Genomic DNA, 15,289 nt, shown 5'->3' with positions numbered 1-15,289 from the left:
ACTATTTAATTTGATGCCCTTAAATATAAGACAAGATTTCTGACCATTGTCAGTGTTTTCCACATATTGAATATCCTAATTCTGCTTATACGTGTAAGAAATGACACACATTTCAGACACTGAAATGACAGTATTAGTATGCAGTGTTTAACTTTCTCCCCTCTGTCAATATACATTTTTTTGCTGGTTACCAGACCATTTCAATAACTTCTCAGGTTAAAGGAAGGGTGATTGATACCCTCTCCCATTTGCAATTGTATTCTGCTCTTTTAAGATTTCATTAGAATTTGAAATTCAGTATCCCACCATTCACCTTGTTAGACTTTGCAAATGTAATACTTAGTGTAACATAGTCTAACTACCTTTTGCAATGATTTATATTAAATTTGCTTTAGAGTCAGGTCTTGCTCTTCTATCTGTGTGTTACCTAGCCTAGGAGTAAAGGGCATTGTGGTCTCTGTGCATGGCAGCAGTGCTGTGGGTGTACTTAGGATGCAATATATGCTTGCTCACCTAGATGATCTGTATAAATACCTAAATGATCCTTAGCTTCCGATTACATGGTTTATACAAACCCCTTTTAATCCTACAAGTTGAAAAATACAGTATGATGTCATTTCAACAGACATAATTTTGCTGTAATCCACCCTGCTTTTTAAAATTGCTAGGAATTTGTCACGCAAGAAAGAATGTATCAAATAATTTTATTCACTTGTTGAACTGCAGTCAGAATGTAACTAGTGATGTACTCCAGGAGTACATTGCACCCAAGAGAGTTGAAAGAACTCGCTGATGTTGTTTCTCTACCACTCTCCATCATTTTTGCAAAATGGTGGCAGACAGGAGAGGTGCCTGAGGACTGGAGGAAAACCATGTGGTGGGTTAACGCCCATTCTGAAAACAAAAAACAAAGCAGGGTGGAGGGCTTGCGGGTACTTTGCCCTCCCTGCAGGGCATTTTCCCCCTGGGAAGCTAAGTCTGTTCCACTCCCTGCTCCCTGCCCAGCTAGGGTATAAAAAGCAGGGCATTGCAGCTGTTAGCTCTCCTTTTGGCTCCTGCCCCTCCTGGATGAGAGCTACTGCAGCTGCTTTCCTGCTCCTCTGCCACATGGTCGGGCCTGATCCTTCTCCCTGCTTCCTCTGTGTCTCTTCAGAGAGAGACTGGTTTTGTATTATTCATTTTTTGTCCCCCTCCCATCCATCCTTGTTCCTTGCCCTTGTGAACCTTACCTGTTATTGTTTTATATATATATATATATATGTATGTATATGTATATATATATTTATACACACACACACACACACACATATATATATATATATGTATTGTTTAAAGAAAACTCTTTACCTCTCTACTTCCAAGCCGACTCCAAATTATTGTTTGGTGAATTTGCTCCTTCCTTTTTTTTACCCTCTCTGTTGGGAGGGAGGAGGGGGGAGTGGGGGAGAGATTTTCAGCCTTGCCCCACATCTGAGCTCTTAACTCCCAGTTAAGGCTTAAACCATCACAAACCAGTATCACTCCAGTCTTCAGAAAGGGCAAGAAAGAGGTTCCAGGAAACTACAGACCAGTCAGCCTCACCTCCATCCCTGGAAAAATGATGGAGTGGCTCATTCTGGAGATCATCTCTAGGCACTTGGAAAAGAAGAAGATGATGAGCAGTCAGCATGGATTTACCAAGGGGAAATCATACTTGACTAATCTGATAGCCTTCTATGATGACATAACTGAATGGGTAGATGCAGGGAGACCAGTGGAGGCAGTCTACTTTGACCTTAGTGTTGGATAGAAGAACAGACAGTAAGATGGATTAGGAACTGGTTACACAATAGAGCCCATGACATCCTAGCGAGCAAGCTCAAGAAGTGTGGGATGGAAGAGCAGACAGTGAAGTGGATTAAGAACTGACTACAAAATAGAGTTCAAAGAGTGGTGATCAATGGTGCCAAGTCCAGCTGGAGAGCTGTAACTAGTGGAGTCCCCCAGGGATCAGTGCTGGGACCCGTGTTGTTCAACATCTTCATCAATGACATTGATGAGGGAACAGTGTCTGCTCAGGAAGTTTGCTGATGACACCAAATTGGGAGGCTTGGCTGATACAGCTGAAGGCTGTGCGGCCATCCAACGAGACTTGGACAGACTGGAGAGCTGGGCAGAGAGGAACCAAATGAGGTTCAACAAGGGTAAGTGCAGAGTCCTGTGTCTGTGGAGGAATAATAGACTGCAGCAGTACAGGTTAGGAGGTGATCTGGTAAAGTGCAGCTCTATGGAGAAGGGCCTGGGAGTCCTGGTGGATATCAAGTTATCCATGGGACAGCAATGTGCCCTTGTGGCCAAGAGGGCCAATGGTATCCTGGGGTGCATTAAGAGGAGTGTGTCCAGCAGATGGAGGGAGGTTCTACTCCCCTTTTACTCTGCTTTAGTGAGACCTCGCCTGGAATATTGCATCCAGTTTTGGGCTGCCCAGATGAAGAGGGACCGGGATCTACTTGAGAGTCCAGTGGAGGGCTTCCAGGATGATTTAGGGACTGGAGCACATGACCTATGGGGAGAGGCTGAGAGACCTGGGGCTTTTTAGCCTGGAGAAATCAGAGAGAGGATTTACTAAATGTTTATAAATATCTGAGGGCTGGGTGTCAAGAGGGAGGGCACAGGCTCTTCTCTGTTGGCACCCTGTGATAAGACAAGGGGTAATGGATATAAATCACAGCACAAGAGGTTCCACGTCAACATGAGAAGGAACTTCTTTACTGTGAGGGTTACAGAGCACTGGAACAAGCTCCCCAGAGGGGTTGTGGAGTCTCCTTCTCTGGAGGCTTTCAAGACCCACCTGGATGCATTCCTGTGCGACCTGCACTAGATTCTATGGTCCTGCTCTGGCATCCCTCCCTGTGTCTCCGAAGTTGAACGTATGCCAGCAACATGTTCTTGCTGCAGAGAAGGTAAATGGTATCCTGGGCTGTGTTAGAAGTGTTGCCAGCAGATCAAAGGAGATGATCCTTTCACTGTACTCAGCACAGGAGAGGCTACACCTGGAGTCCAATGCAGAGATCCCCAGTACAAGAGAGACTTGGGTACATTGGAGAGAATCCCAGGAAGGGCCACCAAGATGTCAAAGCACTGGCAGTGTGCCCTTGCAGCTAAGAAGGATGACAGTATTCTGAGGTGCACTAACGAGAGTGTCCAGCATGTTCTCCTGCCTCACTGCCTTAGTGAGTTTACATCTGCCATATTGTGCCCAGGTCTGAGCTCCCCAGTTCAAGAGGGTCAGGGCCACAAGCATGATTAGGGAAGTTACAAGGAGAGGCTGGGACACATGGGGCTCTTTAGCCTGGAAGAGAGAAGACTGAGAGGGGATCTTATCAATGCATATAAATATCTAAAGGGTGGAGGTCGTCAGGATTGGGCTGAGCCCTTTTCAGTGGTGGCCAGTGATGGTACAAGGGGCAGAAAGTACAAACTAGGCTATAGGAGGTTTCCTTTGAACTTACAGAGAAAATTCTTTGAGGGTGCCAGAGCACTGAAACAGCCTGACCAAAGAGGTCAAGTCTCTTTTTCTGGAGACTTTCAAAATCTGCCTGTACATGTTGCTGGACAACCATTTCTAGGTGATCATGTTTGAGCAAGGGATTGGGCCAGAGGATCTCCAGAGGTCCCTGTCAACTTTAAATATTATATGATTTTGCAAAATCAGAGTATTTCTGACTTTCCTGTTGTTTACTAGGTTTACCAAAAAAAATAAAATAAAATAATCAAACTAAACAGAAAAAGTTGTTTTTGTCTATCAGGTGTTTGTTTTCTGGAAGTTTTCATTAAGGGACAAACTATAAAGACCTCATATGCAGATCGTCTGTACTAAAAGAAACCTGATTCTAGGCAAAATGAATAAATAAAGCAGTTGACAGTTAAGGTGCTAATCCCTTTTAGATGTACTCCAACTTAATATCTTAAGTTCATTATAGTTGCATTTCATAAGAGTAGGACTTTATTTTTTTAATATATTATTTCTTGCAGTATGAAATAGAAATTACCTAAGAAATTTTGAATATGAATATGAAATTCATATGAAATATGAAATTTTTTATATGTAATCTCTTTCCACAGTACTGAGGAAGACAATATAAAAATTTGTGTAACTGCATTACTTGCAAAAGAATCACTGTAGTTAGTTCAGGTGCAAAGGGAAAAGGAACAAAGACTGGAGCAATGGCTGGCTACACAGTAGCAAATAAGTAGTATGAAATGGAAATTCCACTATTATTTTCTGTCTTTGCGTAGAACAACAAAATGTATTTTAGAAGAGTCTTTAATACAGTTATGTCAGTCAGAACATGACACTGTAGTGTTTGTATAAAATCTCTCCTGCTTATCTTTGTTCTGAATTAATTTTTCACAAATTGTTTTTTGCAAATACAAATTCCATTTTTTTAAAATCTTTCATGCTGACTTCATCCTCAGACAAGAGGACACAGATATTGTTTCTCTAGTGCAGAAGACTGTGATGTCACGTAATTAGTGTTTGTTTTCAATGGCCAGTGTCATATATGCCCAAGATGTAAGGCACTTTGTTATCTCTGCAAACACATCAGTGCAGAATTTACGAAACACTAATGCAAATGATCAATTAAAAATTATTTAATCTCATGTAACTAATAGGATGTAAGTTCTTTATTCACAATTTTTATAAACTCCTACAGCAGCCATTTTGTGATTAGGGAAGTATGTTTATCACAAATCATCAATTTTTTTTTACAACAACTTTCGTGTAAGTCTGTACAGTGGTGAAGATTTTGGTTATATCCAAAACATCCTGTGCAGCTTTCACTTTACAGTGCCTAGTATTTAAGAGAAGTTAAGGAAACTTCATTTTGAAAGGTGATTTTGACCTCAGACTGATGAGTTGAGGAGGACAGCTAATAGCTGCATTTTGTTTAGTCTTGCACCCCTAATGGGAGATAAATATGCATATCCTGTCTGTTGTGTCTTACTGTCTTTCTGTATGTTTTCCTAGGAGGTGATTTCTTGTCCTTTTTAAGAAAAAAGAAGGATGAGCTCAAAACCAAACAGTTGGTGAAATTTTCATTAGATGCTGCTTCCGGTATGGCATATCTGGAATCTAAAAATTGTATACATAGGTAAGGAACTTGTTTTCACTGTTGTAATTTTCATTATTGGAAATGCTAACTATTTAACTATATATGGTACTTGTTATCAACTGGAGTAATCCCTACCATCTTTAAAACTGAGATTATACTTTTTCATTTTCTGTAAGGAGATTATTTTTGCTCATCTAGTTCAAACCATTTTTATTCATTTGCGTAAAAATAAGCCATACATTATTTGATCTGTGTAGTTTGTTCCTATTAATGTAAGTTAATAATGACTTTTTTTCCCATAATAATTTGCATTATAAAGAGCATAATTCATGCAGTCGCAGTGAGGGGTCCAGGAGGGCTGGACCTGCTTCAAGAAAGAGCTGATGAAGGCTCAGGAGCAGGCTGTGCCAGTGTGCCGGAAGAGGAGCCACTGGGGCAGACAGTCAGCCTGGCTGTGTAATGAACTTTTAATAGAACTAAGGGAAAAAAAGAGGGCGTATAATCTTTGGAAGAAAGGTGAGGCAACCCATGGAATGTTTAAAGAGGTTGCTAGGGCATGTAGGAGGAAAATTAGGGAGGCAAAAGCATATTTGGAACTTAAACTGGCCTCTGATGTGAAGGACAACAAAAAGTCCTTCTATAAATATATTAATAGCAAGAGGAAGGGCAGGGACAACCTCCACTCCTTGGTTGACATGGAAGGAAATGTTGTAACACAGGATGAGGAAAAGGCAGAGGTACTTAACACCTTCTTTACCTCAGTTTTTACTAGCTGGAAAGAACGTCTACCAGACAGCTGGCCTGCAGAACTGGCAGAGGGAGCCAGGGAGCTGCATGGTTTCCCTGTGTTCCATGAGCAAGTGATAGGAGCTCTCCTTAGCAGCTTGGACCCCCACAAGTCCATGGGACCAGATGGGATCCATCCTAGGGTGCTGAGAGAGCTGGCAGATGAGCTGGCCAAGCCACTCTCCATTATTTTTCATCAGTCCTGGCTCACTGGAGAGATCCCAGCTGACTGGAAGCTGGCCAACGTGGTACCCATCCACAAGAAGGGCCGGTTGGATGAGCCAGGGAATTACAGGCCTGTCAGCCTGACCTCAGTGCCAGGAAAGATTATGGAGCAGGTCATCCTGAGTGCAATCACACAACACTTAGAGGATGGCCAAGGGATCAGGCCCAGCCAGCATGGGTTTAGGAAGGGCAGGTCCTGCCTGACCAACCTGATCTCCTTCTATGATCAGGTGACCCGCCTGGTGGATGTGGGGAGGCCTGTGGATGTAGTCTACCTGGACCTCAGCAAGGCCTTTGACACCGTTCCCCATAGCAAACTCCTGGCCAAGCTGTCATCCCATGGCTTGGATGGGAGCACACTGCGATGGGTTAAGAACTGGCTGGAGGGCCGAGCCCAGAGAGTGGTGGTGAATGGTGCCACATCCAGCTGGCAGCCAGTCACCAGTGGTGTGCCCCAGGGATCAGTACTGGGCCCCATGCTCTTTAACATCTTTATTGATGATCTGGACGAGGGCATCGAGTCCATCATCAGTAAATTTGCTGACGACACCAAGCTGGGGGCAGGAGTTGATCTGCTGGAGGGTAGAGAGGCTCTGCAGAGGGACCTCGACAGGCTGGGCAGATGGGCAGAGTCCAACGGCATGAGATTTAACACATCCAAGTGCCGGGTTCTGCACATTGGCCACAGCAACCCCATGCAGAGCTACAGGCTGGGGTCAGAGTGGCTGGAGAGCAGTCAGGCTGAGAGGGACCTGGGGGTGCTGGTCGACGGTAGACTGAACATGAGCCTGCAGTGTGCCCAGGCAGCTAAGAGGGCCAATGGCATCCTGGCCTGCATCAGGAACAGTGTGGCCAGCAGGAGCAGGGAGGTCATTCTGCCCCTGTACACTGCACTGGTTAGGCCGCACCTCGAGTACTGTGTCCAGTTCTGGGCCCCTCAGTTTAGGAAGGATGTTGACTTGCTGGAACGAGTCCAGAGAAGAGCAACAAAGTTGGTGAGGGGTTTGGAACATAAGCCCTACGAGGAGAGGCTGAGGGAGCTGGGGTTGCTTAGCCTGGGGAAGAGGAGACTCAGGGGTGACCTTATTACTCTCTACAACTACCTGAAGGGAGGTTGTAGACAGACGGATGTTGGTCTCTTCTCCCAGGCAAGCAGTACCAGAACAAGAGGACACAGTCTCAGGCTGCGCCAGGGGAGATTCAGGCTGGATGTTAGAAAAAAGTTCTATACAGAAAGAGTGATTGCCCATTGGAATGGGCTGCCTGGGGAGGTGGTGGAGTCGCCATCACTGGAGGTTTTTAGGAGAAGACTTGACAGGGTACTTGGTGCTGTGGGTTAGTTGCTTGGGCGGTGTTGGATTGGTTGGACGCGATGATCTTGAAGGTCTCTTCCAACCTGGTTTATTATATGTATTATATATGTATATGTAATGAACTATTTCAAGAAGCAATCTCTGAGGTGTGTATCCTGTCTGCAATTTACAGACACTTGTATGGCCAACAAAGAAGTTACCTTTGAAGTGTGTTCAGAAAAGTCTACCAATTTTTCAGATAATAAAGGGAGAAAAACTGGAGCTCTGTATGTTAAAATATACTGGACAGCTTTCTCTAAAATACAGATTATCAGGAATTATGCTCTTAGGGTGCCTTATTTCTTCTGTTCCTGTCATTCCTTTTTGTTGTTTCTTCAGTTTCCTCCTCCATGATGCTGTGTATCAAATGGAGTGTACTTAGTTTTAGTCTATTTTTTTCTCTCAAATTATCACAGTATATGTCCTGCTACAATGATATGGCTGAAATACGAGACATACACATGATGGTAATCCACTTTACAGAAAATTATGAAGAACAGGTTTCCATTTGTAATATTGATGACTTCCACTTTGCATTCTAGGACATTTGTAGGTACTCTGTGTTCTCCTTCATTGGCATAACCAACCTGTTTCATACTTAGTACTATTCTGATGAGTGCTCTTACTGTAGTGACATTGCTCAGGTTTTTATCAACAATGAATTGTTCAGTGGCAATCATGCAGGTCAAGAAGTAGCTTTATCTCTAGGAATGCTATTCTAACGAGATTATATATTTATAAATCACACAGCATTACTACCTACATAAATGTCATTATATATATACATCTATATACATGAAGATATGAAGGAGGTCAGGTGAGACAAATTAGTCATGGGTGAATTTCATGTTGAGAGCATGTAGATTAGAATGAAAAATCTAATTCTTAGCAGGAAGAAGATACAGCACCATGCAGAAAGTTTATTAATTTTTTGGAAGAACAATAAACTTGTTCTTTTTTGTCAGAAGCTTCATCAACTGAAAGTGGTTCTCAGATAAAAAAGAGGTAAAAAAAAAATAACTGGAGAGAAAATGGACTAAGTAGCAGAGTGGTTTTAATTTTGTTTAAACATTCTAAGCTTTGAATATTATTGTTTATTACTTTCATTTATTGTCTTTGTCCAGAATTTTCATACGGAGTTTTCAGTACTTCAGTGACTAATTTAATCTTGCAGTTAATGTCAAAGTCAAGGCTGCTCAGCAACTGCTTAATATTACTTTAATGCCACTTGAAAAAAAAAAAAAAAAGTTCTTTTATAAAAAAGTTGTAGCCACACAAATAAATGTAGATTGTATATTTTAGCCTTTCATTAGTGGACCTAGTGCAACAACTAATCTCCTCTTTGTTTTCTACTTTTTTGTATGCTATGGTGTTTCAGTATTTGCAAATACAGAGTTAAAATTTGTCAGGCTTGGAATGCTTGATGATTGAGAGTGACTATTTGAGCTCTTTTGCTCAGATATCAGTTGTTCTTTGTTCTGTTTAAAGAGCAGAAATTAATGGGCTTAAAGCATGAAACCCTGTTATTAAAAGTAATAAAGAACGGTTGAACATACACAGAAAAAAGTTATCATTCCATCTCCATTTAATTAAGATGAGATTGAAGAATTGTTTCTTAGTTTTCATTTTTAAGTACATGCTATTATTTAGATACTTCCATTTTTTTTCTTAATTAGAAAAACAAGATAAGGAAGGAGATGTGATAATTTCAGTTGGTTCAGTAAGCATTTATGAGTAGTTTTATTTTCCAGTATTTGATTTGCATGTGGTGAATGTGTTTGTCCATCATTTTGTAATGAAAATAGTTCAAATCATGGCAGAACTCTATTGGGAAAATATTTAATATTGAAAGAAGCAATTACATGTAGTATTTCTTCTGGTTTTATCATTTGGTAGTCAGTACAACCTTTCAAAAACAAAGATACAGTTAGGTCTTTTTGTGTGTAAAATAGAGTTGTACATTTATCTCCAAGTAATACATGTATAAATCTAATTGAAAAGGGCAGAAATATTTTTCTTTCTCAGTTAGCTACTTCTGTTCCTTGATAGTTTTCTGCACAGAGTTTCATGGCTTTTCTTGAAAAGCAGATTGATTTTTACCTTCTTTAAGAGCTTTTAAAAATGCATTTAAGATCAAGTTTGCTTTTAAAAATAATTTAATGTGAACATCATGGGCCAAGTGCAAGGTCTTGCACTGTTTTCAGGGGAAAAAAGTGATGAAAAATTGTATGTGAGGCTGCAACATGTGCTCACAGGCCAGGAAGTTAACGGTATTCTGGACAGCATTAAAATGTGTGGCCACCAAGTTGCAGAAGGTGATTCTCCCCTTATAATCCACACTTGTGAGACTTCACCTGGATTACTGTGCCTACCTTTGGGGTTCCAGTACAAGAAAGACATAGTTCCATTGCAACATGTCCAGAGGAGGGCCATGAAGATAATTAGAGAGATGAAACACCTCTGCCATGAAGAAATCCTGAGAGTGTTGAGATTGTTCAGCTGGGAGATGAGAAGACTGCATTGTGGTTGTTTAGTGTTGTGGTGGTTTGAAAGGAAAGGCTCTGCTTTCCCTCCCCCACTGAGAAAGAAACCACGGCTAAAACTCAGTCGGAGAAATGAGAGTATATTTTACAAGGAAACAGATTATATGTAACACAACAAATACAGGTACTTTACAATATATACAGAAATATACAGCAAATAAACTCAACCAGAAACCAGACCCCCCACAGAGGGGGCTTCCCCCTGTGCCCCCTTCACCCCCCTACCTCCCTTCTCCCCCAAAGAGGTAGAAGAAGAGAAAAAAGAGGGGTTAGCACAGCAGACAGAGGCCTAAGCACAGGGAGTTAGTTAGTTCTTATCTCTTGGCAAGAAGCCCAGAAGCAGTCCAGTGTGGAAGGGACAGCGAAGAAAGGAAGACTGAGAGAAAGTCCCGGCTGCGCCGGGCCCAACCTCACCTCCCACCTTACTTGGCCAATGAAATTCATTTAGAATACCAAAATATTTTATAAACATTTAGCCAGTGTGCCCCTTCCTTAAAGGCACAGCCTCAAACGGTGAGAAGTGTATAAAGGAGACTTACAATAAGGATGAAGAAAGACAGTTTTACCTGCAAGTGACAGAACAAAGGGTGATGGTTTTAATCAGCAAGGGTGTTAAGACCCTGAAACATGTTGCACATTCAAGTTTTGAATGTTCCCTCATTGGAAGTGTTCGATACTCTGTGAATAAGCAAATTTGAAGATGGATTTTTAAGAGAGAGCTCTAAATAAAAGTAATCAGTTCATAAATATTCTTAATGTTACTTCCTGGTTGTAGCCTTCAACTATGCATCTAATAAATGTAGCATAAAGTTTGTATTCAATTCAAATTACTTTTGTTTTCAGTATATGTGCAAGGAGATCTGGATTAACTGCCTTTAAAATATATCCCTTAGTCCTAAATTTTCCTTTCAGTCAATGCATTTATGTTCTGGAAGTCTCCCTCACTCTGAACTAAAAGATGTGTTAGCTGCTAACATGATCATGTTCTGTAGTCCAGTTCTTCCATTTTTAGTCATATTACTATTGCTTCTTTTTCCCTTAATTCAAAGGGAAAAAGTCATTGCAAAGCCCACATTATTATGTTAAAAGTGTCTGGTTTACCTCTACATACTCTGTGGATGTTAATTCAGGATATACTTTTCATTTAGTTATGCATGACTTACAGTAATTACTATTATGGGTTGGTTTGAATCCTCCCAATAACTTTTTTAGAATCTGCCCCCCAGAGCAAATTCACCGTACTCAGAATATGGAAGTTAAAATAGAATTGTATTTACAAAAGGAAATATATATACAAGTATAAGAGGTAATAAACATGTACAAAGTGTATTTACATATATATGTACAACTTGACAACAGCACAGTTCCCCGCTGCACCCCAATTCAGCTCTTCTATCTCCTCCTGGGGATAAAAGGGCACCAGAAGGCTATATAACCACATGTGCTCCCTCTCCATGGCCTGTTCAAACCTTTAGAGAAGCCAAAATAGAGAGGCCCAAGGTCAGAGGGAGAATAGCCCCAAAACCCAAAGCAAAACAGTGAGAGACAGCAGCCAAGGGGGACAGCAGATTTCTACTGCAAAATATCACAGATACACAGAACGTTAGGGGCTGGAAGGTACCTCAAAAGATCACCTAGTCCAGTGCCTCTGCCAGAGCAGAATCACCTATACCAGGTAACATAGGAATGTATCCATGTGGGTTTTGAATATCTCCAGAGAGGGACACTCCACAATCCCCCTGGGCAGCCTGTTCCAGTGTTCCATCACCCTCACAGTGAAAAAAAATTTCCTCATGTTTCCATGGGATTTCCTATGTCTCAACTTCCACCCATTGCCCCTTGTCCTGTCACTGGGCATCACCAAGAAGAGCCTGACTCCATCCTCTTGGCACTCACCCTTTTCGTATTTATAAACATTAATGAAGTCACCTCTCAGTCTCCATTTCTCCAAGCTACAGAGCCTAGTTCCCTCAGTCTCTCCCCAGAAGGAAGATATTTTTCTCCCCTAGTAATTTTTGTGGCCTCTGTGCTGGACTCTTTCAAGCAGTTCCCTGTCCTTCCTGAACTGAGGAGCCCAGAACTTGACACAGTACTCTAGATGCAGCCTCACCAAGGCAGAGTAAAAGGGTGGGGAGAACCTCTTTCAAGCTACTAACCACACTAGTCCTAATACACCCCAGAATGGCACTGGCCTTCTTGGCCACAAGGGCATATTGCTGGCTTATGGTCAACCTCTTATTCACTAGGACCCCCAGCTCCTTTTCCCCTTCACTTCTCTTCAACAGGTCAGTCCCCAGCCTATACTGATACATGGGGTTGTTCTTTCCCAGGTGCAAGACTCTACACTTGCCCTTGTTGAATTTAATGAATTTTTTTCCTGCCCAGTTCTCTGGCCTGTCCAAGTCTCTCAGAATGGCAGAACAAAATTCCAATGTGTATGTCACTCTGCTCAGTTTTGTGTCATCAGAAAACTTGGTGACAGTGCCCTCTGTGCCCTCATCCAGGTCATCAATGAATATTTTAAATAGCACTAGTCCCAGTACTGACCCCTGAGGGACTCTACTAGATACAGGACTGCAACTAGACTCCGTCCCATGGACCACAACTCTCTGACTTCTTTCTGTCAACCAGTTCTCAAATCCACCTCATTACCCAATCATCCAGATCACCTTCTCAGTTTAGCTGCAATGATGCTGTGGGAGACGGTGTCAAATGCTTTACTGAAATCAAGATAAACTACATCCACTGCTCTACCACCATCTATCCACCTGGTTATGTCCTCGTAAAAGGCTATCAGGTTGGTCAAACATGACTTCCCTTTGGTAAAACCATGTTGACTGCTCCTAATGACCCTCTTGTCCTTGATGTGCCTAAGTATAATGCCAAGGATAAGTTGCTCCTTTACCTTTCCAGGGATGGAGGTGAAGCTGACTGGTCTATAGTTACCTGGCTCCTCCTTATTACCCTTTTTTGAAGATTGGAGTGACATTTGCCTTCCTCAAGTCCACAGGCACCTCTCCTTTCCACCATGACTGACCTGGAGAGTGGAGAGTGGTCTGGCAATGACCTCCACCAGCTCCCTCAGCTGGCTCCAAGAAATTCAGTGCTCAGTGGAATGGCTGCTTTGGTTCTGTTCCAAAGTAGCTTATTCTTCCTGGGCTGGGCATAGTGTGTTTCTCTGAATACTGCATTTCCTCATGGGTAATTGCAATACCTAAGGTCTTTATTGTAGTGTCTGTAATTGTCTGTGCTGTCAATGACTTATAAAGAAAGACTACATTTCAATGGAATGACTTCACCTTTCAATAATCTAGATAGTCTCATGAAGGTTTAGTGTGCAAGTATAAATTTTGCTATTGTTAATTAGGTTTTTTGTATTTGTAACTGCCTATATGAAAGTAACTGATGATGTAAGATTCCATTTCTATAGCTTTATTTCATAAAAAATATATAAACATTTATTACTGAATCAAAAATTTCTGTACTGTTGGGTTAATGATAGCTGATCATGCCTCAATGAATAAGTCTTTCAGAGAATTACTGTCAGCAGTACAGTTGAAAAACCACATAGTTATAATCAGAAGTTCAAGTCTTATTTATAAAATTTTATCTGTACTTTATATGAAATGGTATTTCAAAGCATGTTTTTTACAATAGGAATATCTGAAATATTTCCATTCCATTTCAAGTTAAAACCACAAATGGGAACTGTGATGAAGAGCTGTTACTTTCTATAGGCCACCTTATTAAGAGATATTGCTGGTATTAAAAACAAAACCAAACAAAAAGCCAAAGCAAACCAACCAAAAAAAATCTGTAATAGTTTAGCACAAGGGCTAACCTTCCTTCTTCCCCAAAAAAGTCAGGGGAAGAGTAACACACACAACTCAGGGCTAAGAGATAAGAGTTTAATGTAGCATAAGGTGTCATAAGCACAGTATGTAATTACCTTACCTAATAATCTAATTACTCTAACAATACAATACATGATTACCTTAGTTTAGCCTATTTGCAGGAAGAGCACAGTAAAATACAGGGTAAAAAAAAACCCACAACATCATAAAACATACAACCCAAACCAGCAGCTACCTGAGTCCCACTCCCTTAGAAAAGGATCTATAATTTTTCCTTTATTATAAATTATACAGCATTATTAATCAAAATATTAATAACCTTTATGAATATGAAAATTGTCAAACGTGTCAAAAGGTTCGGTGTACAGTTAGAATATATTTACATGGGAGTGTACAGTATTTGGGCAACTACAACTATTTAAACAATTTTATCCAAACCAGGAGGAACTAACAGAAAGAGAATACCCCAGGAGCAAAGTGGTGTTCAGCCACAGTGTGGGGGGGAGACTAAACAAGAACAGTTATGCCAAAGAGGCAGTTAATTAATTACAGCTGATTTTACCCAGGTAGGGAATGATGCTGCTATGTATTAGAGGCTTTGGGGCATAGATGTTTTGAATTTTTAATTAGGAACACTCTGATCTTCAACAATGTGTTTTTAAAAACACTTAACAACTCCTCCCCATATTTAAGGAGCGTATTTTGTATTTGAATATAGTTTTGCTATTTTTGAGAAATCTGATGTGTGAATAGATTCTTTCTTTACCAATGAATTTTTAGTTAGACTGTATGTATTGCTTTAAGCTGACTGGGCCTACTAGAATCCGGGTTTTTGCTTGTGTTCAGCTACTCGATACAATTATTTGGGGGTTTGGGTTTGGTTTTTTTTCTTCTTTTTTTTTTCCCCACGCATTTATTTTTGTAAATTTTTTATTCCTTCATCTGAAAATTGCAAAATGCCCTATAGAGAGCAATAGAATATCACTAATGCAGTGCAGAGGAAAATTTTCGTCATTTTATAGTTGAGAAGAGCTGGCAGTATCCAAAACTATGGTTAGCAAGCAGAACTGCATATAACTTGGGCTTTGTCTGGTTTCCTAGTACTGTTCATCTGTGATGATGGCTTGGGTTATATGAAAAACTCAGAGAAATGGTAGTGGTATTACAGTATGGTAGTTGAGAGGAAGGCATACACTTTCTAATAGCACTAGGAACAAATATTGGTATTAAATACTGCAAGTCAAGTTTTCTTTAACTAATGAACTTATTCTGTAGCAGGTCTGTCTCATTTGTGTCAAATTTGTATATCTTTCACACTGTGAAATCAAGAATATTTTCTTGTTTTCTATGTTAAAAGGTCAACACTGGTGTTATGGAATGAAGCAAGTAGCAGATTTGCATTTTTTGTATTTTTTGTCTTTCATCTAGACTGA

At 40.8% G+C, this 15,289-nt stretch overlaps 1 protein-coding gene across 1 annotated transcript in view; it reads left to right on the top strand.

The window, feature by feature from the left end:
- FER (FER tyrosine kinase) overlaps positions 1 to 15,289 on the top strand; it is a 137,446-nt gene that overhangs the window by 107,260 nt on the left and 14,897 nt on the right. Inside the window, exon 15 of the mRNA XM_054178126.1 lies at positions 5,012 to 5,135. Within this exon, the coding sequence (XP_054034101.1) occupies positions 5,012 to 5,135 (124 nt within the window). The remainder of the gene's footprint in view (positions 1 to 5,011; positions 5,136 to 15,289) is intronic.

This window comes from Dryobates pubescens, chromosome Z (genome assembly GCF_014839835.1).
Source record: "Dryobates pubescens isolate bDryPub1 chromosome Z, bDryPub1.pri, whole genome shotgun sequence".
In the NCBI taxonomy this organism is placed as follows: domain Eukaryota; kingdom Metazoa; phylum Chordata; class Aves; order Piciformes; family Picidae; genus Dryobates; species Dryobates pubescens.
Note: the sequence above shows the minus strand (reverse complement) of the source record. Positions and strands in the feature narration are given on the sequence as shown.